This window comes from Taurulus bubalis (assembly GCF_910589615.1).
Source record: "Taurulus bubalis genome assembly, chromosome: 11".
NCBI classification, from domain to species: Eukaryota; Metazoa; Chordata; class Actinopteri; order Perciformes; family Cottidae; genus Taurulus; species Taurulus bubalis.
In genome coordinates, this window is record NC_136599.1 from 19846384 (window position 1) to 19867126 (window position 20743).

At 43.2% G+C, this 20743-nt stretch overlaps 1 protein-coding gene across 1 annotated transcript in view; it reads right to left on the reverse strand.

The window, feature by feature from the left end:
- Positions 1-315: 315 nt before the first annotated feature.
- The window catches only part of sema3h (sema domain, immunoglobulin domain (Ig), short basic domain, secreted, (semaphorin) 3H), a gene marked incomplete at both ends in the record, with an annotated part of 131986 nt that continues 111558 nt past the window's right edge, over positions 316-20743 (reverse strand). The window contains 10 exons of the mRNA XM_079225697.1: positions 316-780; positions 1125-1267; positions 1696-1757; positions 2301-2458; positions 3187-3228; positions 4353-4441; positions 4579-4708; positions 4792-4881; positions 5058-5202; positions 8910-8979. Of these exons, the coding sequence (XP_079081823.1) occupies positions 316-780; positions 1125-1267; positions 1696-1757; positions 2301-2458; positions 3187-3228; positions 4353-4441; positions 4579-4708; positions 4792-4881; positions 5058-5202; positions 8910-8979 (1394 nt within the window). The remainder of the gene's footprint in view (positions 781-1124; positions 1268-1695; positions 1758-2300; positions 2459-3186; positions 3229-4352; positions 4442-4578; positions 4709-4791; positions 4882-5057; positions 5203-8909; positions 8980-20743) is intronic.

The window sequence follows — 20743 nt, forward strand, 5'->3', positions numbered from 1 at the left end:
AGGTGTTCTACTTTTTCCTTTTTCTTCACAAGTCTTTTGTCTTTTTTATTCACATCCTCCTGTACATACTTCTGTTTGTTTATGTGTAGCTTAGTTTGAAAGTTGGTCACTATAATGAAAGGATGCCTTTTTTGTTTGTAGATAAGTGCATGCGCATGTCATAGTCTCTGTACATACAGTATGTGTGTGTCTCAGTGTATACGTTAAGTGTGTGTGGGTGCACATGTGTGTGTCTTAATGTGTACGTTAATGTAAGTGTGTGTGTGTGTGTGTGTTTAAGTCACTGAACATTTGCCCTCCTGTTCCACGACACATTCAAGCGCTCCTCGGCGCCCTCTGCTGCGGCTTGCTCCTGCTCTTCCTCCCTGCTGCCCTCCCTCCTCCTCCTCCTCTCCCTCCTCCTCTTCCTCCCCCGTGCTTGTGCCTTTCCCCCTTCTCTTTCTCCTTGTTAGGCTCCGCCATGATAGCACCATGGCGACGGTGGTTGCGTGGGGGGCGGTATCCGAGGGCCCGACAGTGCTGGCCGAGGTTTCCAGGGTGAATCAGCGCCATCACGTCCTCGTACCAGGGCTGGGATCCTGCGCTCTGATAGGACGAGGCGGACCAGGAAGCAAGCAGGCGATTGGCTGAGGGGCTCCAGACACTGAGGCGGACAGTGACGGCGGTCCAGTGGTAGCCGTGCTCCTCCACCTGGCAGTGGTAGACGCCGCCGTGAGACAGCTCAGCTTGACGAATCAGGACGCCTCGCTCGATCACCACGAGCTGGTCACCTGTTACCACCTGGATAGAGAAAGAAAGAGAGAGATCAGATGAACGCTCAGAACTTGCGTTTTTGTGTATGTATTTGACAGTCTGTTTAATGTCCTGAACTAGTGATGAGGGGCTTGTGGATGACACTGATGCCAAAAACAAAAGTTATACACTTGGAAGGTCCTCTGCTATGTCTGTGCAATTATTAGCAGTCGCTGAATTTGAAGAAAGTGATGCCAGATGCACTCTTAACTAAGTCATTAAGAGTGTGTGTGTGTGTGTGTGTGTGTGTGTGTGTGTGTGTGTGTGTGTGTGTGTGTGTGTGTGTGTGTGTGTGTGTGTGTGTGTGTGTGTGTGTGTGTGTGTGTGGGTACCTGGTTGAGTTCAGGACTGTTCTCTCCAGCCTGTTTGTACCAGGTAACAGCAGCGTGTCTGGATCGGGGCAGACACTCCAGGTAGGTGCTGTTGCCCTCGGCAACCATCATCGTCCTCTGTTCCGCCTCCACCTGCAGCCCGGCTGAATGACATCGAAAGAAAGATTTGACCGGACAGACATCTGTTTTTTGTTCCATTTTAATTCTTACATTTGTTAAGCAGAAAACAATTTGTATCACTATTTCTCTTTTTTTCACCAATTCATCACTGATTTTATATTCCTGCCTGTTTTACTCATTTGTGGAGTTTATCTGGAGATTCTAAGGATAGAGGGGACTGGTATGATCGTCACACCACATACTCAATAATGTATTTGTTATTTTGGGCCAAATAAATAAATCTGACGAGAAGGCTGTTACTAGACACCTAAATGTATCTTACTGCAGCTGCAGCATTATTACTATAAAGCTTAAATGTGACAGTAGTTGCCTGCCAAAGGTTTCACCATTGTGACTGTATCTGTAAATATTGCTGAATGAACCAATACAGAAACATAAATTAGCTCCTCACCTCCCTGTCGGACACATTGAGTCAGGGGATCCTCATCCTCCCCTAAGTGACGAGCGTTCCTTCTTTGGAGAAGAGGACATCAAATTACAGTTAGAAACACATAATTACGACCTGCTAGCTGAAGTCAAGAAGCTATAATGTCCATTACACCTTCTGATGTGAAAGTGTTTGACAAGACGGACGATACACTGACAATACAGACAATCCACTGGGCGGAATAATTTTGCTCACCAAGTCGACCTTTTACATTTTTGGATTTTATGTGTGCAAAGTGATAATTTTGGCTGATGGTGATAATGTTTGTATGAATACGAGAGGGAAATGCATCACCAGAAACATTTGAAGGTTTAGTGGAAATATATCCATTTGTCATTATTTGCGTGTTGATCACATAGAAAAAATGCTACTATTTATTAGAAAGATTTGCGTTCAGAAGTAATCTGAGCCACATTTCAAAGTATCAACAATTGATGATTTGAGAAGATCTATTCCATGTGTTTGTCCTTTGACATTCAGTCTTTCTAGATGAAACATTATTGTAAAAGATATCCAACATGGCCAGATTAGTGTTGTTTGGATTCACAGATCTGATTCGTCGGGCCTACCTGCGCACGGTGGGCATGTAAGGGCTGCAGGCGTGTCCATCCCAGGTGCAGTAGGGATCTCTGGCTAGGCAGCACTCGGCGCAGGCCTGGCCGTACAGCTCACACTGGTACAGAGCCAGCTGGGACACGCCCTCCCTGGAGCCCACAAACAACCACTGCTGGAGTGGGAGGAAACGAGGAGGGGGATGAAACATAGAAATAGAGATGGAGGAGAAAGCAGGAGGAGAGAAGAATGGTAGGGGAAGAGTAATAATGAAGGAGCGCCAAAAGAGAAAGAGGGCATTCTATTTGTCCCCGAAAAACAGTGAGATGCATTGACAGGCAACCACTAAACCAGATACGTCGTCACTCTCTGATTCACACATCCAACTCACACTGTAACAATTTTATTGTGTGGCCACAGGGTGTGTGTGTGTGTGTGTGTGTGTGTGTGTGTGTGTGTGTGTCTGTGTGTGTGTGTGTGTGTGTGTGTGTGTGTGTGTGTGTGTGAGAGAGAGAGAGAGAGAAATACATGGCGATGCTTGCTTTTTCTAATCTTGATGTGTGTACCAGCTTCAGATTTGTACCTTATGAAACCTGGACTATTTTAATAATGCAAAGTGTATTTCTGTGTGTGTGTGTGTGTGTGTGTGTGTGTGTGTGTGTGTGTGTGTGTGTATGTGTGTGTGTGTGTGTGTGTGTGTGTGTTTGGCATCTCTTCATTACTCAACCAACTGAGGTAAGGTAACCATAGCAACTGGTGATGAAGCTGTCCTTGGAGATACTAGGTGGAGAGATGAGTGATAAGTGTGATGTTGTGCACGTTCCTGTGAGTGTGTGTGTGTGTCGGGGAGTTTGAAAGTTTGAAAGTTTGAAAGTGAGTTTCTGTTTCTCTCTCATTTGTTACCTTTTTCTTTGACAGTGTCATGGCTGTCACAGGTGATTTGTGCTGTGAGGAACATAGAAAATAAGTCAAGTTGAAATTGAGACAAACAAAAAAAAGGAATTGTAGCTGGATAAAAGAATGGGTCAACTAACATATTTAATTTATTGCTCAGGGAAAAATTATTTGTCTGGAACTCTTTTGCTGCGGCTCAAACCCACAATAATTGTAAACAGTGTAAAACAATTTAGAGAACTGATCTCATAGTCTAATCATCCGTATCACTTTACAAAGCACATACATAATGGAGAGCAGAAAAAACAAACTCAAACTTTGCTCAGACAAAGAAATCTCAAACACATCTGTCAAGAGTTTTTACTTGAACTTGAGCCTCCTGTGGAATTAATATCGAGCTGAACTGTTAACATTGTGGTATTTTACAGTCTGACATGATAACTATGTGCAGCTGTAGAATTTATGCAAAATGTGTTTGAGCATTTTGGATCAAAGCCTTGCTACATCTAATGTGAATGGTATACAGTATACGTATTTGTGTTGTGGGGAAACACAATAAACAGTACAATAGGAGATTTGATCATGCTGTTTCCTCTATGTATTCACATTTGAAGGAGCATACACTGCAAAAACAGCCCTTCTCGAAAGAAAAAAAACATTCTTATATTCAATCAAATCATCCTATATCAAAGCAAAAAAAACTTACCCCATTGGCAGATTTTTTTGCTTGACAAGATTTCTTAAAATAAGCCAAAAATCAAGAAAAAGTAAGGCATACTTTCCTAAAATTAGATATTTTTTCTAATCAAAACATGCTTGACAAGATTAATATTCTTTTTTTGGGCAAATATGACTTATTTTCTTGATACAAGGCTTTTTTTACTTTCTTGAAATTCCTTTTTTTGCAGTGTACCAGTTGTTTTTGTCAGTTGAATCTTTTTAAATACAGCATGCTTGACATTATTGTAATTTACAATGTCAGCAATGCATGCTGTCGTGTTCCAGATTGTTTAAGCTATTGGCGTACATTCATTCCCATATTGTCTGAACAGTAGGCAGACCGATGAAAGTAACAGTACACAGTTGTCAATGATATATAATAAATACGGTGAAACCTGCAAAATCCTTGCTATGTAGAATACATAGTTTTTTTGTACACAAATAGTTTTCTGTACCTGAAAGACCTGCAGCTGCTCCAGAGTGACCTCCTGACTCTGCCCATGTTCTCTGGGCAGATGGATGGCCTTAAGCACAAGGCCTGAGTCTGCAGAATAAGAAACAAACTAAACGTTCATTGCGAGAAAGAAAAACCCAAAACATACACTTTGGGGTTAAAATGCCAAGCACACAGTCCTACATCCTCAAAGACTTCGAGAAAAATGTGCAGCGCACGCACTATACCTGTGCCGATGAACAGGACATCGTAGGTGTTGTCCACGGCCTCCACTCTGTCAACCAGCAGTTTGCTGAATTTATAGTGAACACCCACTCTGACCAGAAGGGGGCGCTCTCCCAGCGGCAGCACATTTTCCTAAAAAATAGAGGTAAAGAATGCTTGACCCCACTGTGAAATAGGTCAGAGTCTAATTAAATTAGATGAAATATCAGCTGAACCTGCAGCAGCGGGTGAGTCCTGCTGAAGAAGATGACGTCATCTGGATATTCTCTGGTCGAGCTGTAACTTCCATACGTGGTGCTGGGACACTGAGAGAGAGAGAGAGAGAGAGAGAGAGAGAGAGAGAGAGAGAGACAGAGAGAGAGAGAGAGAGAGAGAGAGAGAGAGAGAGAGAGAGAATGAGAATGTCTGGAAGAGACTGAGAATCTTTTTTTCAATACATGTGATGTAATTCAACTTCAAAACAGTTGCCTGGGTAACTCACAGTTCCTGGTCGCGGGTAAGGCACCTTGCCTGTGAACTCTGCCCACTTATACTGAGGTCCCTCCTTATGAAGGAAGTCTCCCTTGAAAGCTCGAACCACATCTTCCATTCGGTAAACGCACACTGCTGAACCGTTCAGGATATCACTATGGACAACCAAAAAGACAGACCAAAAAGACAGGAGAGCTTCATTTATCACTTATATTCCCAAAGTGTGGTGGGCCCCTGAAAAAAGAGGAAACGAGAGTGAGCATCAGACTGGGAAAAAAAAGAGGAAATATGATGACAATTATCTGGGTTTGGGCTTCACTTGGATTGGCGATGCAGATTGCCCGAAGCCACAGTGCGTGTTGTGCAGTGAGGTTCTGGCTAACAGCTGTCTGAAGCCTCTTATTTGCGCCGCCACTGAACACCAAGCATGCCAGTGCAAGTCAGAAGCCCCTTACATTTTTTAGATCCAAATTGGAAGAGTTACAAAACAGACAAAAACAATTGCAGTCTCATTCATGTGTTGGGTCTACACCAGGGATTCCCAAAGTGTGGTGCGCGCACCCCTGGAGCCTCCTTTTTTTTTATTTATATCTGTTTCTGAGCCTACGTGCCACTCTTTGTTCTTTACGTGGCTTACTGTGTTTAAGTAAATAAATGTGAAATGCAATCTGCCTCTGAGCCTGTGCGTGTGTCCTCGCCATCCTTATTGCTCTTTAAAAGTGACGCCTTGTGTAACTGAAATTTATACAGCGGACTAAATCTTGTAACAAACGCCACGCGCGAGCAAACAGTTCTCGCATTGGTCCGATTTTATGCTATAAATAGGCTCTGTTGCGTTTTTTTTAAGGTGTGGGGGGTTGGGGGTGCGTGAACCCGGTCGGGATGTAGAAGGGGGTGCGTGGCCTAAAAAGTTTGGGAACCGCTGACGTACAGTATGAAGAGCTGTGAGTCATTGTGGCTTTTCAGCTTGAACGCATCAATTCACTGAATGTAGTCAAACCCAATGCAGTTAAGACCATGGTCATTTGGTTAACTGTATCTGGGTTACAGATTTAAGTTGAGTTTGACGAGCCAGTAAAAAAGGCAGTTATGTAATACATCAGAGTAGTTTCCTTCAGTTCAGATGGATAACACACACAGATGTTTGGTTGAAGTTCTCCTTTCTCCACTGAAGTCAGAGGTCACACTGAGGACCTCTCGGCTACATAGATCCTTGTAGAGTCCTTGTAGCTGGGATGGAGTTTAGTGCGTTGCTAAATGGCACTTCAGAAAGGATCAATTATTTCAACATAAGCTTAAAACCCTTGGTGAATTTAAAGTGAATTAACACAGGAAACCCAGTAGAAAACGAATTACCTGCTGAATGAAATAATTCATTTAAATGTATATTTGACCAGTTATGATATCTTAGATGAGATGCTGAAACAAACAAATACAGGAAATTATGTGAATTGAATGAAGAAATGATCAAATGAAAAACAAAATGATACAAGCAAATAGTAGCGGACAGATCCACAGCCCACACTCATGACTTCATCACACGGGACAAAAACGTCTGCGTGTGCATTCACGAGTGAACCAGGGAGAGAAGTTTCCATTCAGAGGGAATGACCTTTCTGCTCCCAGCAGCTCTGTGGTTGGGACCCCACCCTGGGTGATGCTTTGGATTTCTGTTCCCCGCTGAGATTCCAGACACTTTCCAAAACCTAGAGCTAGACCAACTCCCTGCTCCGCCGTGCCAAATGTCGTCACACATCTGCTGCTACTGTAGAGCTCTGCCGTCCGCCTCAGAAACTGGGTTATTTTCAGAGCATGTGGTGCCGTTGGTAAGTTTGGAGGAAATGAGAAACTGCAGTTTGTTGCTCCCTCGGACATTTGCTCTGGCTATTCCTCACTTTATATTTCCATTCACTTTATTACAGGCAGTGCTTATTTTTCAGTATATCATTGGTGCTCCCGTCAAAGAATTAACTGATCGTTGAATCATGCCTATATTTTTTTCCATCATGCTATTCGATCCCCATTGTTGGCTGAGAAGTGTGTGTGTGTGTGTGTGTGTGTGTGTGTGTGTGTGTGTGTGTGTGTGTGTGTGTGTGTGTGTGTGTGTGTGTGTCTGTATGTGTGTGTAGTTTAGACGCAGTGTCAGTAGTAATGAAACACAACATCCATAATTCAATTTTCTTAGCAGTCCACAGACAGAAGGGAAACAACCAGCAAGCTACCTGCCTCCCTCAGCCGATTTTAGAGAATCATTCATACATTTAAAATAAATCTAGAGCTCTGACAATGCTATGATGCTATTTATGAATGATCCTTTGTTTCATTACTACATTTTTGCATCTCTGCGATGATCCGACTGGCTTCTATCTATATTTGACTAATTGGGGTCACCTCAGTATATGTATCTTTTCACCTGCTATCTGCAGCCTCTCTTTTTGAGTATCAGACTTTTTATCCTGTAGTTTTATGTTTATAGCATTGCTCTGTCCCAGACGGAGCAGGAAAATGCCTTTCTGTTATGTCTCATAATAACATGCGAGCAAATAACCATTTTGTAGATACTATGCATATTGTCTATGGCCTCAATCAAATTCTTTTCAGTGCTGCTTCATATTTGCCATGCTTTGACTTGGTTTTCAATAAAGTTTCTGGTTGCACAGCTTGTTGTTCTAGTTTGACAATGCATTTTGTATTTAGCAATAGTCTTTTTTGTTTGTTTCTTGTGGTCTCATCAACTATGTTCGGTCCAGTAATTCTCCATACATGTGTTTTATATGAAAATAAAAAAAACTGCCTCATATATAAAATGTAACTTTTAATCTTTGAAAAATGTTTAGTAGAGTTATTCCAAGTTATTCCAGCTATTCTAATACCAGTATCGAAAAAGGCCTCTCATACAGTCTCAAATGGTGGATTGGGGAGTATGTGAGTCGACGCACCATCCAGTTACATTATAATATACTCAGCTCATGAACGCTACACGGAAACAACAACACGTTTCTCGTTACCCGATCTGTACATCCTGCCTGATCGGTACTGCACATGTGCAAACTAGTACTACACATCAATGGTTTTAACACTCTTGTGCACTCAATCTTTTCCCTGATAATGCTACGTTTTGTTGAGCAAGACACTTAACGCTAAGTTGCTCCCATAGCTGTGCCTACGGTGTATGAATGGTTGATAATACTGATGTGCATTGCATGGTAGATCCTCTCATCAGTGTGTGAATAGGTGAATTATGTCATGTAGTGTTAAAGCGCTTTGAGTCTTCGGAAGACTAGAAAAGTGCTATACAAGTACGGGTCCATTTTTATTTATTTTTTTACTTGGGGACACAAATGTGCAAAGTTGCCTCATGCATCTTTAACCAAGAAGCTCAATTTCCAACCCTCTCAATAAACATTTGTTTTTATTTCCAAATAATCTAATTCTTCCATGAGTGTTTATTTTAAGGAAATCATATTCATAAAAAAATTATATTTTATAAATGTTGTCACATTTACACCTATGAGGCCTTTAGCAGGGGATTAAACGCCTTCTCTTCTCTTCCATTTTATTGAAGTCTAGAGTTGTTTCTTTTACACTCAAAGGAAAAAGTTCTTGCTGTACTGCACAACAAGCTGATATATGCAGGGGTTGTTAATCAATGCACATTACTCAACTTCTTTATTTACACTATGAGTGATCTCTAAAGGAATGCAAACTCCCCACCCAGTGGAAATTAAAGACACACCCAGTGCCTCCCACCCATAGTCAAACTGCCATGTATAACTCTTAAACAAGGGTGCACAGATTTGACATTGCCATTTAAAGTTACTAAAGTGTATTACCTTGTTTTCTGATTTGCAGAGACACATACCTAGAGGTGGTAAACAGGCCGTAGATGAGAGGGTTCTTCTTGTCTTTTGCCTGGAGGATAAAGATGTCTTCTGGATTGAGGGAACAAGGAAAGGAGGAAGTAATAAGGAAAAGGAGGGGAGGGAAACAAAAAGGTAAAGCGTTATTTAAGCCAGAGTGAAAAACATAACAGTGTGAAATATTGGAAAAGTCCCTGCATGTGTGTTTGTGCATCTCTCAGTGACTGTGTGACTAATAGTGTCGGGCATGCTGGCAGCATGGCTGACTGGCTGCTTGTAATGAATCTGGAGCCATTAATAACCAGCCACAATGGGAGAGCAGAGCGCCACAGGAGAACAACACCTGCTGTCACACACACTAACACCACACCTCATTCTTCACTCTTTCAAACACGCCGAATCACAACGTATGGTACATTTTTCTCACTCCGGCTGCGGTGCCTCACACAGCGTTATCAGGTGGAGTGGGGATTTTCTCTTTCTCCATCTGTAGGTCTTCAGACACCAGTTGCATTATGGAAGATGTTTATATGTATACATAATAAGATGTATCATACACCAAATGTCCAATTTAAACCAATTTAAAGAGATGATCATTGCATGCGTTGACAAATTACACTCAGTAAAGTTCTATAACTTGGCAGAATAGCAACACTCCGAACAAAGATACTGTATTATGTTTAACAAATAAATCAAATTACTGTTCGATAAAATCTGTATTCTGTAGTTTCTCTCCACTGCTATTTTCCCAAATTACAGTGGAAATGAAGTATGTCACAAATAGATGAAAATATGAACGTTGACTGTGAGGAATACACACACACACACACACACACACACACACACACACACACACACACACACACACACACACACACACACACACACACAACAGATGGAAAAAGTCAGGAGATCATGTTCTCTTTAACTAACAAGTTTGTTAGAAATGAATAAACCTATATAACTGTATTTGTTCACAAAACTCCATGGGGTGTGAGTGATAGTGCGATATTCCTGACTTTTGGCCTAACTCCTTTCTTCCCAGTTAAATTGACCCAAAACAATAGTCCATAAATCCCATTGTCATCCTCACAATACACACTGAGCGGACAAATTGACGCCCAAGAATCGCAGCACAACTTTGTGTGACAAATCAGACACTGCTGGTCCAACTTTAAAAAAATAAAAAAAACACTACTGTGTATTCTCGAAATGTCAACCACATTATCAACATTTTGTCCTGATATTCCTAGTGTTGCTCATCGTTGTATAATTCAGTTGTCTGCTGTCAAAGCACAGTCAATGTTGATGTTTTCATCATCGTGGTGGAAGAACAGAGCCCTTTGTTTTTTGTGTGGCATGCTGTGATATTCTATAAATACATGACTTAACTCGGCTCCTAGGATACGGTGGGACAGATAACTTTAAAATTCTTAGAAACTCTATAAAAAGGTTTTAACCGGAAAGTACAGGTTGATGTTGAGATACAAAGAGTTTGCAACCGTTGCAGCAAAAAAGGTTGAAAAGGGATATTCAAAACAAGGTTTGGATGTGCTCTACATGGCTTTGCCTTTATTCTCAACTCCTTGCTTCCTCTCCTCCTCTCCCCTCCTTTCCTCTGCTATGATGAGAAAAAGATTTTGTTGCGCTGACGGAGACAGCGAAGCATATCACTGTTCCCACATTCCTGACGTTCCTGCTGCTTCAGATGGCCTCCATGGAACTACAGCTCTGCTGGAAGTCTAATCTCATCACACACACACACACACACACACACACACACACACACACACACACACACACACACACACACACACACACACACACGCACGAACACACACAGCGAAAGATTCAGAAGCACATACGCATCAAACAGAGAGAAGTAAAAGAACCTATGGACACATGCATGCACACACACACACACACACACACACACACACACACACACACACACACACACACTAAACTTCAGGGACAAAGCACATAGTCGAACACACGCTGATACTGTACGTATAGAAACACATACAATCAGCGGGCCACTTGGGGCAGAGCTGAGAGGAATATAAATGGGTAGTCTGCAGCCTGCAGCGTACACATAGCTCACTCCCTCCATCCCTTATTTAATGTAGCACTCCTTCATTATTAAGTTTTCTTTAGCACTTCTCCTGCTTTTAAATGACATGCAGAGGTCTCATTTGTGCAGTTATCTCTCTTTTTACTTCTGTTCCTGTCTTCCATTGCTCCATATTTTCCTCACAGTAAATCATGTCTCTATTTCTTTTAGCATTTCCAGCAAATTCACATCTTCAAAAAAATCCCCTCCCTCTTCATCTCCTTTCATGAATCAAATCCTTTATCATCTCTCCGTTTTTCTACTTGTCTTAAAGGTTGTTTTTTTCATGGCAGTTTTGCTTTATTACTCTGGATGATATACCTGCTCTTTGGTGAACGCTTACATCCAAAGCACCTCAAAGTCTTTTTCAAGGAGGGATGAGTCAAAAGAAGGGCATCGAAAGATTTACATCAAAACCTGGAAGACTGAGTTTTTATAGCCACACAGTCAGCCTGGTGGATGCCATTACTGTACAGATGAAATACAGACTCCCTCTAAACCTGGTGGGGAGAAATATTTAGCGCGTGATCGGATTAGGGTCTGAAAACCTTGATAAAATCCATTTTAAGTGCACTCAAATATGCACTCAAAGTCTAAACATCCAAATGACATCTACAGAGCTGCTCAGAGCCATATTTGGCCACGTTGACGACAAACTGTTGAAAAGAAGTTGCAGCCAGTTTAGACTATTTGTTTTTTTACAGTAAACTGGGAACTAAGCTTACACAGGGATTCAAGGAGGACAGGCATGTTTATTAAAATAACACAAATTTGCCTGAAGTGTATTACAGCTAAGTGAGCCCTGATTTGATAACTTGCAGGTCAAAAGACTTCTAGACACAAAGGGAGTTGAGAAGCCCCTGAGTTGACTCACATTTTGTCAGTTGAACCCCTGCTTTTTTTTCTTCTTCTATAGTTGTGCCTTTGTAAATAAAGCAATGTAGGATAAAAACCTGACAGACACAAACTAGGTGCTTCAAAATGACTAAAAAGCCAGAGGTGATGAAAACAGAGGGCATCGTTATTCATAATTCCGCGACTTGTTATCTTTTGCTAAAGTCTGCTAAAATACTTTTGAACTGGATGCTGGTACATCCTCCTGGACTCTCGTCCAGTAATGATGTCAAATGTTGTCAAACAAAATCTATAGATAAGACTAAGCATGAAGCACAAGCACATGACATAATTTAATATTGTACCGAAACCTAAATATAATACAGTTATATACTGTTTGTACTTGGGCACAGTGGTGCTTTGAGCTAAATGTCAGCATGCTGACCTACTCACAATGACAATGCTGATGTTCAGCAGGTATAATAAACGTAAACCAGGGGGACCAACCGACTGACTGCATGTTGCCAGCATGGCAAGTAAATACCCGTGCATCACTTGCTGGCAAGGGAAAGAGAAATCAATTTTTTTTTCTGGGTAGAAAAGAGGAGAATGGTAGAGTTAATATACTCAGTTCAATTTTGAAAAAGTACTGCGTAAACTTAATATAAACTTTGGTAAAGCCTGTCGGGAAAAACTCTGAATCCCTGCCTTCTGCTTGAAAGTAAGTCAGTGTCTCTTTCTTCTCAGCACCTCACTCTGCATTCAGCTTCATATAAAAAGAAAGTTAAACTTTGGAAGACGCAGCCAGAACAACATTTGTCTTTTTCAGACTTTGAACAACACGTCTCAGTTATTTACAGCTCAGCTTGGCAAAAATTCCCTCTTATCTCTTCGTGACAAGTACGACTCACGGCTGATTTAGTGCCGTTCCACCTCGCCTCTACATCCCCCGTCAGTTTGATTTATTTAACTGTAGTGACTTTAATGTCATTAATCTTTAACAGGGAAGGGAAAGCAAAACACTCACACACATTCATCCCAAACATTGAGTGCAGGAAAAATTAAGCCAATCTGCTTCTGTCTGCAAAGTTATCTGACCAGTTGAGTCAAGGGGATCATTGATAATTTTTCAAGTTGAAGCAGGAAGGAGTTATAAAATATGTGAATACAGTATCTGCACAGGAATCACCTTCATGCCTTCTGTTTTTCTCTTTTTAACCACATATCCTTTCTCTTTCACAGACAGCTGGGCAACGTCTAATGGCAATCCCTCGCTTTTCTTTTTTTCACTCTGAATCGTCTTCTCACTCTTTCTTCCTCTCTTTATCTTTTCATCAGGTGCTCATCCCTCGTCCCTTTCTGCTCAAATCCTCCTGGACTTAGGATCCCTCTGGGTGTCTCTCATTCTCTTTGTTTCTCATTATCGCAATCCCTCCCAATCTCTATCCCTCACTCCCTCTATCCCTCCCGCTATCTTTCGATCCCTCGATCTCCCCATCCATCTGTCTGTCTGGCTATTTTCTCCAGTGGATTGTTCTTGTGTCTTCTTCTCTAAACAAAAAGTGAATGTGTTCCCCTGAGGGAAGATAGTCTTGTCTAGCCTGTAGACCTTCAGCCTCAATCTTCCTCCTCCTCCTCCTTCTCCTCCTAATTGTTTGGCCATAGCCCCCCAGGCAAACACCCCTATCCTCCTTGTTTATCCGCTGTTCTGTCATTCCCTCCCTCTCTGCCATGAATGACAACATCCACCTCCTCCCTTTTCCTCCTTGTTTCTGCCCACACACCCTGTCTATATTTCCTCCTCGCCATATCACGGTAATTTTCCAATAATAGCCCTGCCTCCATCTTGTCTGTTTTTTTAAGCCCCTATTGACCCTATTGCTTCTGCCAATGCACCTTTATATATATACTGCATGTATGATGTTCATTAGGATATTGAATTGCGTTCATATGCTACGTCCATTTAGAAAAATAAATCAGAATATTTTCTGCAGCAATAATATGACATCTGCTTTACATTTTAAAATGTATTAAATTCTCTAACTTCTGCCACTGCCTCTCCTCCATGTTGTTTGCACCTTCCTGGCTGTTCCCTCACTCTTCAACTCCCTATCTGGTCCATCCTTACATATTAAACCCATTCGCTTCCTTCTCTCCTGTCTCCCTCCCACCAGCCCGCTCACCCTTTTAGCTTCACTTGCTTGGGCTGTAGTATTTCCTGCTACATGCACATAAGGGTTTGACTATATGAAAGACACAAAGTGGATAGTTTACTTGTTGTGTTAATGAACTCTATATGTTTAAATAAATGGTAATTATGTGTGTTATGTCGTATACTTTGAGAATGAATTGAAATCCTCTCAGACATCCATCTTTATGCCAGAGTCCCTTTCCTAGTGTGTTACTACATCCTCTCCTCCTTCTTTCTTCTCTTGTCTGGTCAACACCTTGTGCTGAAACCTCTACCCTCTTCCTACTTGTCCTACTTCATCTTTTCTCATTCAATCTCTTTTAAACCCATTTCCTCTTCTTGTCAGCAGCTCTCCTTCTCCCTCCTCTCCCCCTTTTTTTTGTTTACATCTGATGAACTGGGCTTTCATTTAAAATATTTTCACAAAAGCTATGATGGATTAGAAAGACTGTATGGAGGCATCAAAACATGATTAATTTTCTTCAGTATCATAAAACCTGTTTTCATACCCACATGAAACAGAAAGTGTTTTTGTTGATGAAGTAATTAAGCAGTAAAGTGGAAGGGCGTGTTTCAGGTAAACACGACTGGGCATCCTGGTGGCTCAGTAATACATGTAAGATTTTATTTTGCCTGTCTTTTTTATCCAATAGTGATCAACCCACCGAAAGGTTTAATTGCAGAGTAATACTCTTCAAACGTGGCTTTGGATGAGTGAATGTGAAAGTTGCTTATAAAAGAGTACAACAGCCTAAAAGTAAAGTAATTTTCACTAAGGCCAAGGAAAATTACCTCAACTTACTGGCATGTTTTAATTGTACTTCTAATTTTTATATAAAATAGACTTTTTTAGATAACTATTTTTTCTATGTTAGAGCACACTCATGTACAACTGTTTTTGAATCCAAACAGTCTGAAGATAAATATAGCTATTGTCTATTGGTCTCGCCATCATTTTCTTCATGTTCCCTCCCTCCATTCGTCATACTTATCTTTTGAGCGATAAAACACACTTCATATTGTTAATTTTCTTTCTCCCCACCTCCTTTTTATTCAGATGTAACACTCATCCCTCAGTGCGGTCCCAGACTACTCCAATGATGTCCTTCCAAACATAAATACTCTTTCTTTCCTCATACTTTACTCTTTGATCCTCTCCCTCCTTCTATTCTATTCAAGCATTAGCGGGTTATGATGAAGTGGCAAGGATGTGGGTGCTGTCTTATGTCTGGAACTTTGAATCTCTTACAATGAAAATACCTAAGTGTCTCTAGTGCCATAACACTGAGACCAGCCGCATAGGGCTATCTGTCTCCAGCTCGGAAAACCTCAAAGCATGACTATCCTTCACAACAACTACAACAACAGCAGTAAACAGAAGAGAATCCTCTTACTGTGAGCTGGACTCTGGAGTTGTTTCAGCTTGAATGGGCAGCAGGAGGAATTCCATCCTCCATGAGAGAGAAAATGTTGAATATATAACAGTTCCACTCAACAGTTCAATGAGGCTGGACGTATAATTTCACACAATAAGTGATTTGAGGTAAGCCTCAATAAAGTGAGCTTCCACAACTCCAGAAACAAAAACAACTGAACAAAAAATTCAAAGCAATCCTGTGTAATTAGTCAGTCTATGTGGCATTCATGACCAGATGTTCTGCTCAAAACAAAGCCAAGTGGGTTCAAGATCTTAAATATGTGAGAAAACAACTACAACACATGAAAGGATCAGTAGGTGACTATCACACATCTTTCAGGTTACAAAATACGTTGTCTGTAATGTGCCTTCTGTGGATTGTCTGTGTTGTCTGACCTCCAAAGCTAGGCCTTGTGGGTTCGAGTCCCATTGAGGGTAAACAACAGCACCGTGGCGCAGTGGAAGCGTGCTGGGCCCATAACCCAGAGGGTGATGGATCGAAACCATCCTCTGCTAACAGGGTTTTGACAGCAGATGTGCCACTTCGACTGCATTCGGACTGCGACAGTGACTTGAATTCAACAGATAATTGTACTGTTCTCTGATTTTTGTTGCTTTGCCATGTTTGCTCCATGCTGTTTATTGCCTTCTGTGGATTGTCTGTGTTGTCTGACCTCCAAAGCTAGGCCTTATGGGTTCGAGTCCCATTGAGGGTAAGCAACAGCAGAGTGGCGCAGTGGAAGTGTGCTGGGCCCATAACCCAGAGGGCGATGGATCGGAACCATCCTCTGCTAACAGGATTTTGACGGCAGATGTGCCACTTCGACTGCATTCTGACTGCGACAGTGACTTGAATTCAACAGATAATTGTAGTGTCTCTGAATGGGTTATTGAATTTGTTGCTTTGCCATGTTTGCTCCATGCTGTGTATTGCCTTCTGTGGGTTGTCTGTGTTGTCTGACCTCCAAAGCTAGGCCTTGTGGGTTCGAGTCCCATTGAAGGTAAGCAACAGCAGAGTGGCGCAGCGGAAGCGTGCTGGGCCCATAACCCAGAGGGCGATGGATCGAAACCATCCTCTGCTAACAGGGTTTTGACGGCAGATGTGCCACTTCGACTGCATTCGGACAGTGACTTGAATTCAACAGATAATTGTAGTGTCTCTGAATGGGTTATTGAATTTGTTGCTTTGCAATGTTTGCTCCATGCTGTGTATTGCCTTCTGTGGGTTGTCTGTGTTGTCTGACCTCCAAAGCTAGGCCTTGTGGGTTCGAGTCCCATTGAGGGTAAGCAACAGCAGAGTGGCGCAGCGGAAGCGTGCTGGGCCCATAACCCAGAGGGCGATGGATCGAAACCATCCTCTGCTAACAGGGTTTTGACGGCACATGTGCCACTTCGACTGCATTCGGACTGCGACAGTGACTTGAGTTCAACAGATAATTGTACTGTTCTCTGAATGGGTGACTGACTTTTTTTGCTTTGCCATGTTTGCTCCATGCTGTTTATTGCCTTCTGTGGATTGTCTGTGTTGTGTGACCTCCAAAGATAGGCCTTGTGGGTTCGAGTCCCATTGAGGGTAAGCAACAGCAGAGTGGCGCAGCGGAAGCGTGCTGGGCCCATAACCCAGAGGGCGATGGATCGAAACCATCCTCTGCTAACACGGTTTTGACGGCAGATGTGCCACTTTGACTGCCTTCTATCTGACACTGTGACAAAACGACAAATCATTCATTGCATCTCAGTCCACACTGTGGATGGCAGGAACAACAGTCAGTGCTGCAAATAAAGACTTTTGAGCACTATAGCATTTCTTTTATAATGCATTGGTCTCATGTTGCCCATGTTTTCAGTCCAAACAAAGATTTCGAAGTAACATGTGTGATGATTGATTGAAAAGTCGCAGAGCAGAATCTCATTCATTCTGTCAGTCCACGCTGTAGATGTTTGGAACAATAGTCTGTGAGGCAAACGGGGCCTCTCTGACAAAGGTGAAAAGCCCCAGTGGCCTAATGTATAAGGCACTGGCCTCCTAAGCCAGGGATTGTGGGTTTGAGTCCCATCTGGGGTGCCTTACAGCAGAGTGGCGCAGCGGAAGCGTGCTGGGCCCATAACCCAGAGGTCGATGGATCGAAACCATCCTCTGCTAACAGGGTTTTGATGGCAGATGTGCCACTTCGCCTGCATTCGGACTGCGACGGTGACTTGAATTCAACAGATAATTGTAGTGTCTCTGAATGGGTTATTGAATTTGTTGCTTTGCCATGTTTGCTCCATGCTGTGTATTCCCTTCTGTGGGTTGTCTGACCTCCAAAGCTAGGCCTTGTGGGTTCGAGTCCCATTGAGGGTAAGCAACAGCAGAGTGGCGCAGCGGAAGCGTGCTGGGCCCATAACCCAGAGGTCGATGGATCGAAACCATCCTCTGCTAACAGGGTTTTGACGGCAGATGTGCCACTTCGACTGCATTCGGACTGCGACAGTGACTTGAATTCAACAGATAATTGTAGTGTCTCTGAATGGGTTATTGAATTTGTTGCTTTGCCATGTTTGCTCCATGCTGTGTATTGCCTTCTGTGGGTTGTCTGTGTTGTCTGACCTCCAAAGCTAGGCCTTGTGGGTTCGAGTCCCATTGAGGGTAAGCAACAGCAGAGTGGCGCAGCGGAAGCGTGCTGGGCCCATAACCCAGAGGTCGATGGATCGAAACCATCCTCTGCTAACAGGGTTTTGACGGCAGATGTGCCACTTCGACTGCATTCGGACAGTGACTTGAATTCAACAGATAATTGTAGTGTCTCTGAATGGGTTATTGAATTTGTTGCTTTGCCATGTTTACTCCATGCTGTGTATTGCCTTCTGTGAGTTGTCTGTGTTGTCTGACCTCCAAAGCTAGGCCTTGTGGGTTCGAGTCCCATTGAGGGTAAGCAACAGCAGAGTGGCGCAGCGGAAGCGTGCTGGGCCCATAACCCAGAGGGCGATGGATCGAAACCATCCTCTGCTAACAGGGTTTTGACGGGAGATGTGCCACTTTGACTGCCTTCTAACTGACACTGTGACAAAACGACAAATCATTCATTGCATCTCAGTCCACACTGTGGATGGCAGGAACAACAGTCAGTGCTGCAAACAAAGACTTCTGAGCACTATCACACCATCCTCTGCTAACAGGGTTTTGACGGCAGATGTGCCACTTCGACTGCATTCGGACTGCGACGGTGACTTGAATTCAACAGATAATTGTAGTGTCTCTGAATGGGTTATTGAATTTGTTGCTTTGCCATGTTTGCTCCATGCTGTGTATTCCCTTCTGTGGGTTGTCTGACCTCCAAAGCTAGGCCTTGTGGGTTCGAGTCCCATTGAGGGTAAGCAACAGCAGAGTGGCGCAGGGGAAGCGTGCTGGGCCCATAACCCAGAGGGTGATGGATCGAAACCATCCTCTGCTAACAGGGTTTTGACGGCAGATGTGCCACTTCGACTGCATTCGGACAGTGACTTGAATTCAACAGATAATTGTAGTGTCTCTGAATGGGTTATTGAATTTGTTGCTTTGCAATGTTTGCTCCATGCTGTGTATTGCCTTCTGTGGTTTGTCTGACCTCCAAAGCTAGACCTTGTGGGTTCGAGTCCCATTGAGGGTAAGCAACAGCAGAGTGGCGCAGCGGAAGCGTGCTGGGCCCATAACCCAGAGGGCGATGGATCGAAACCATCCTCTGCTAACAGGGTTTTGACGGCAGATGTGCCACTTCGACTGCATTCGGACTGCGACAGTGACTTGAATTCAACAGATAATTGTAGTGTCTCTGAATGGGTTGTTGAATTTGTTGCTTTGCCATGTTTGCTCCATGCTGTGTATTGCCTTCTGTGGGTTGTCTGTGTTGTCTGACCTCCAAAGCTAGGCCTTGTGGGTTCGAGTCCCATTGAGGGTAAGCAACAGCAGAGTGGCGCAGCGGAAGCGTGCTGGGCCCATAACCCAGAGGGCGATGGATCGAAACCATCCTCTGCTAACAGGGTTTTGACGGCAGATGTGCCACTTTGACTGCCTTCTAACTGACACTGTGACAAAACGACAAATCATTCATTGCATCTCAGTCCACACTGTGGATGGCAGGAACAACAGTCAGTGCTGCAAACAAAGACTTTTGAGCACTATAGCATTTCTTTCATAATGCATTGGTCTCATGTTGCCCATGTTTTCAGTCCAAACAAAGATTTCGAAGTAACATGTGTGATGATTGATTGAAAAGTCGCAGAGCAGAATCTCATTCATTCTGTCAGTCCACGCTGTAGATGTTTGGAACAATAGTCTGTGAGGCAAACGGGGCCTCTCTGACAAGTGTAAAAAGCCCCAGTGGCCTAATGGATAAGGCACTGGCCTCCTAAGCCAGGGATTGTGGGTTTGAGTCCCATCTGGGGTGCCTTACAGCAGAGTGGCGCAGCGGAAGCGTGCTGGGCCCATAACCCAGAGGTCGATGGATCGAAACCATCCTCTGCTAACAGGGTTTTGATGGCAGATGTGCCACTTCGACTGCATTCGGACTGCGACGGTGACTTGAAATCAACAGATAATTGTAGTGTCTCTGAATGGGTTATTGAATTTGTTGCTTTGCCATGTTTGCTCCATGCTGTGTATTCCCTTCTGTGGGTTGTCTGACCTCCAAAGCTAGGCCTTGTGGGTTCGAGTCCCATTGAGGGTAAGCAACAGCAGAGTGGCGCAGCGGAAGCGTGCTGGGCCCATAACCCAGAGGTCGATGGATCGAAACCATCCTCTGCTAACAGGGTTTTGACGGCAGATGTGCCACTTCGACTGCATTCGGACTGCGACAGTGACTTGAATTCAACAGATAATTGTAGTGTCTCTGAATGGGTTATTGAATTTGTTGCTTTGCCATGTTTGCTCCATGCTGTGTATTGCCTTCTGTGGGTTGTCTGTGTTGTCTGACCTCCAAAGCTAGGCCTTGTGGGTTCGAGTCCCATTGAGGGTAAGCAACAGCAGAGTGGCGCAGCGGAAGCGTGCTGGGCCCATAACCCAGAGGTCGATGGATCGAAACCATCCTCTGCTAACAGGGTTTTGACGGCAGATGTGCCACTTCGACTGCATTCGGACAGTGACTTGAATTCAACAGATAATTGTAGTGTCTCTGAATGGGTATTGAATTTGTTGCTTTGCCATGTTTACTCCATGCTGTGTATTGCCTTCTGTGAGTTGTCTGTGTTGTCTGACCTCCAAAGCTAGGCCTTGTGGGTTCGAGTCCCATTGAGGGTAAGCAACAGCAGAGTGGCGCAGCGGAAG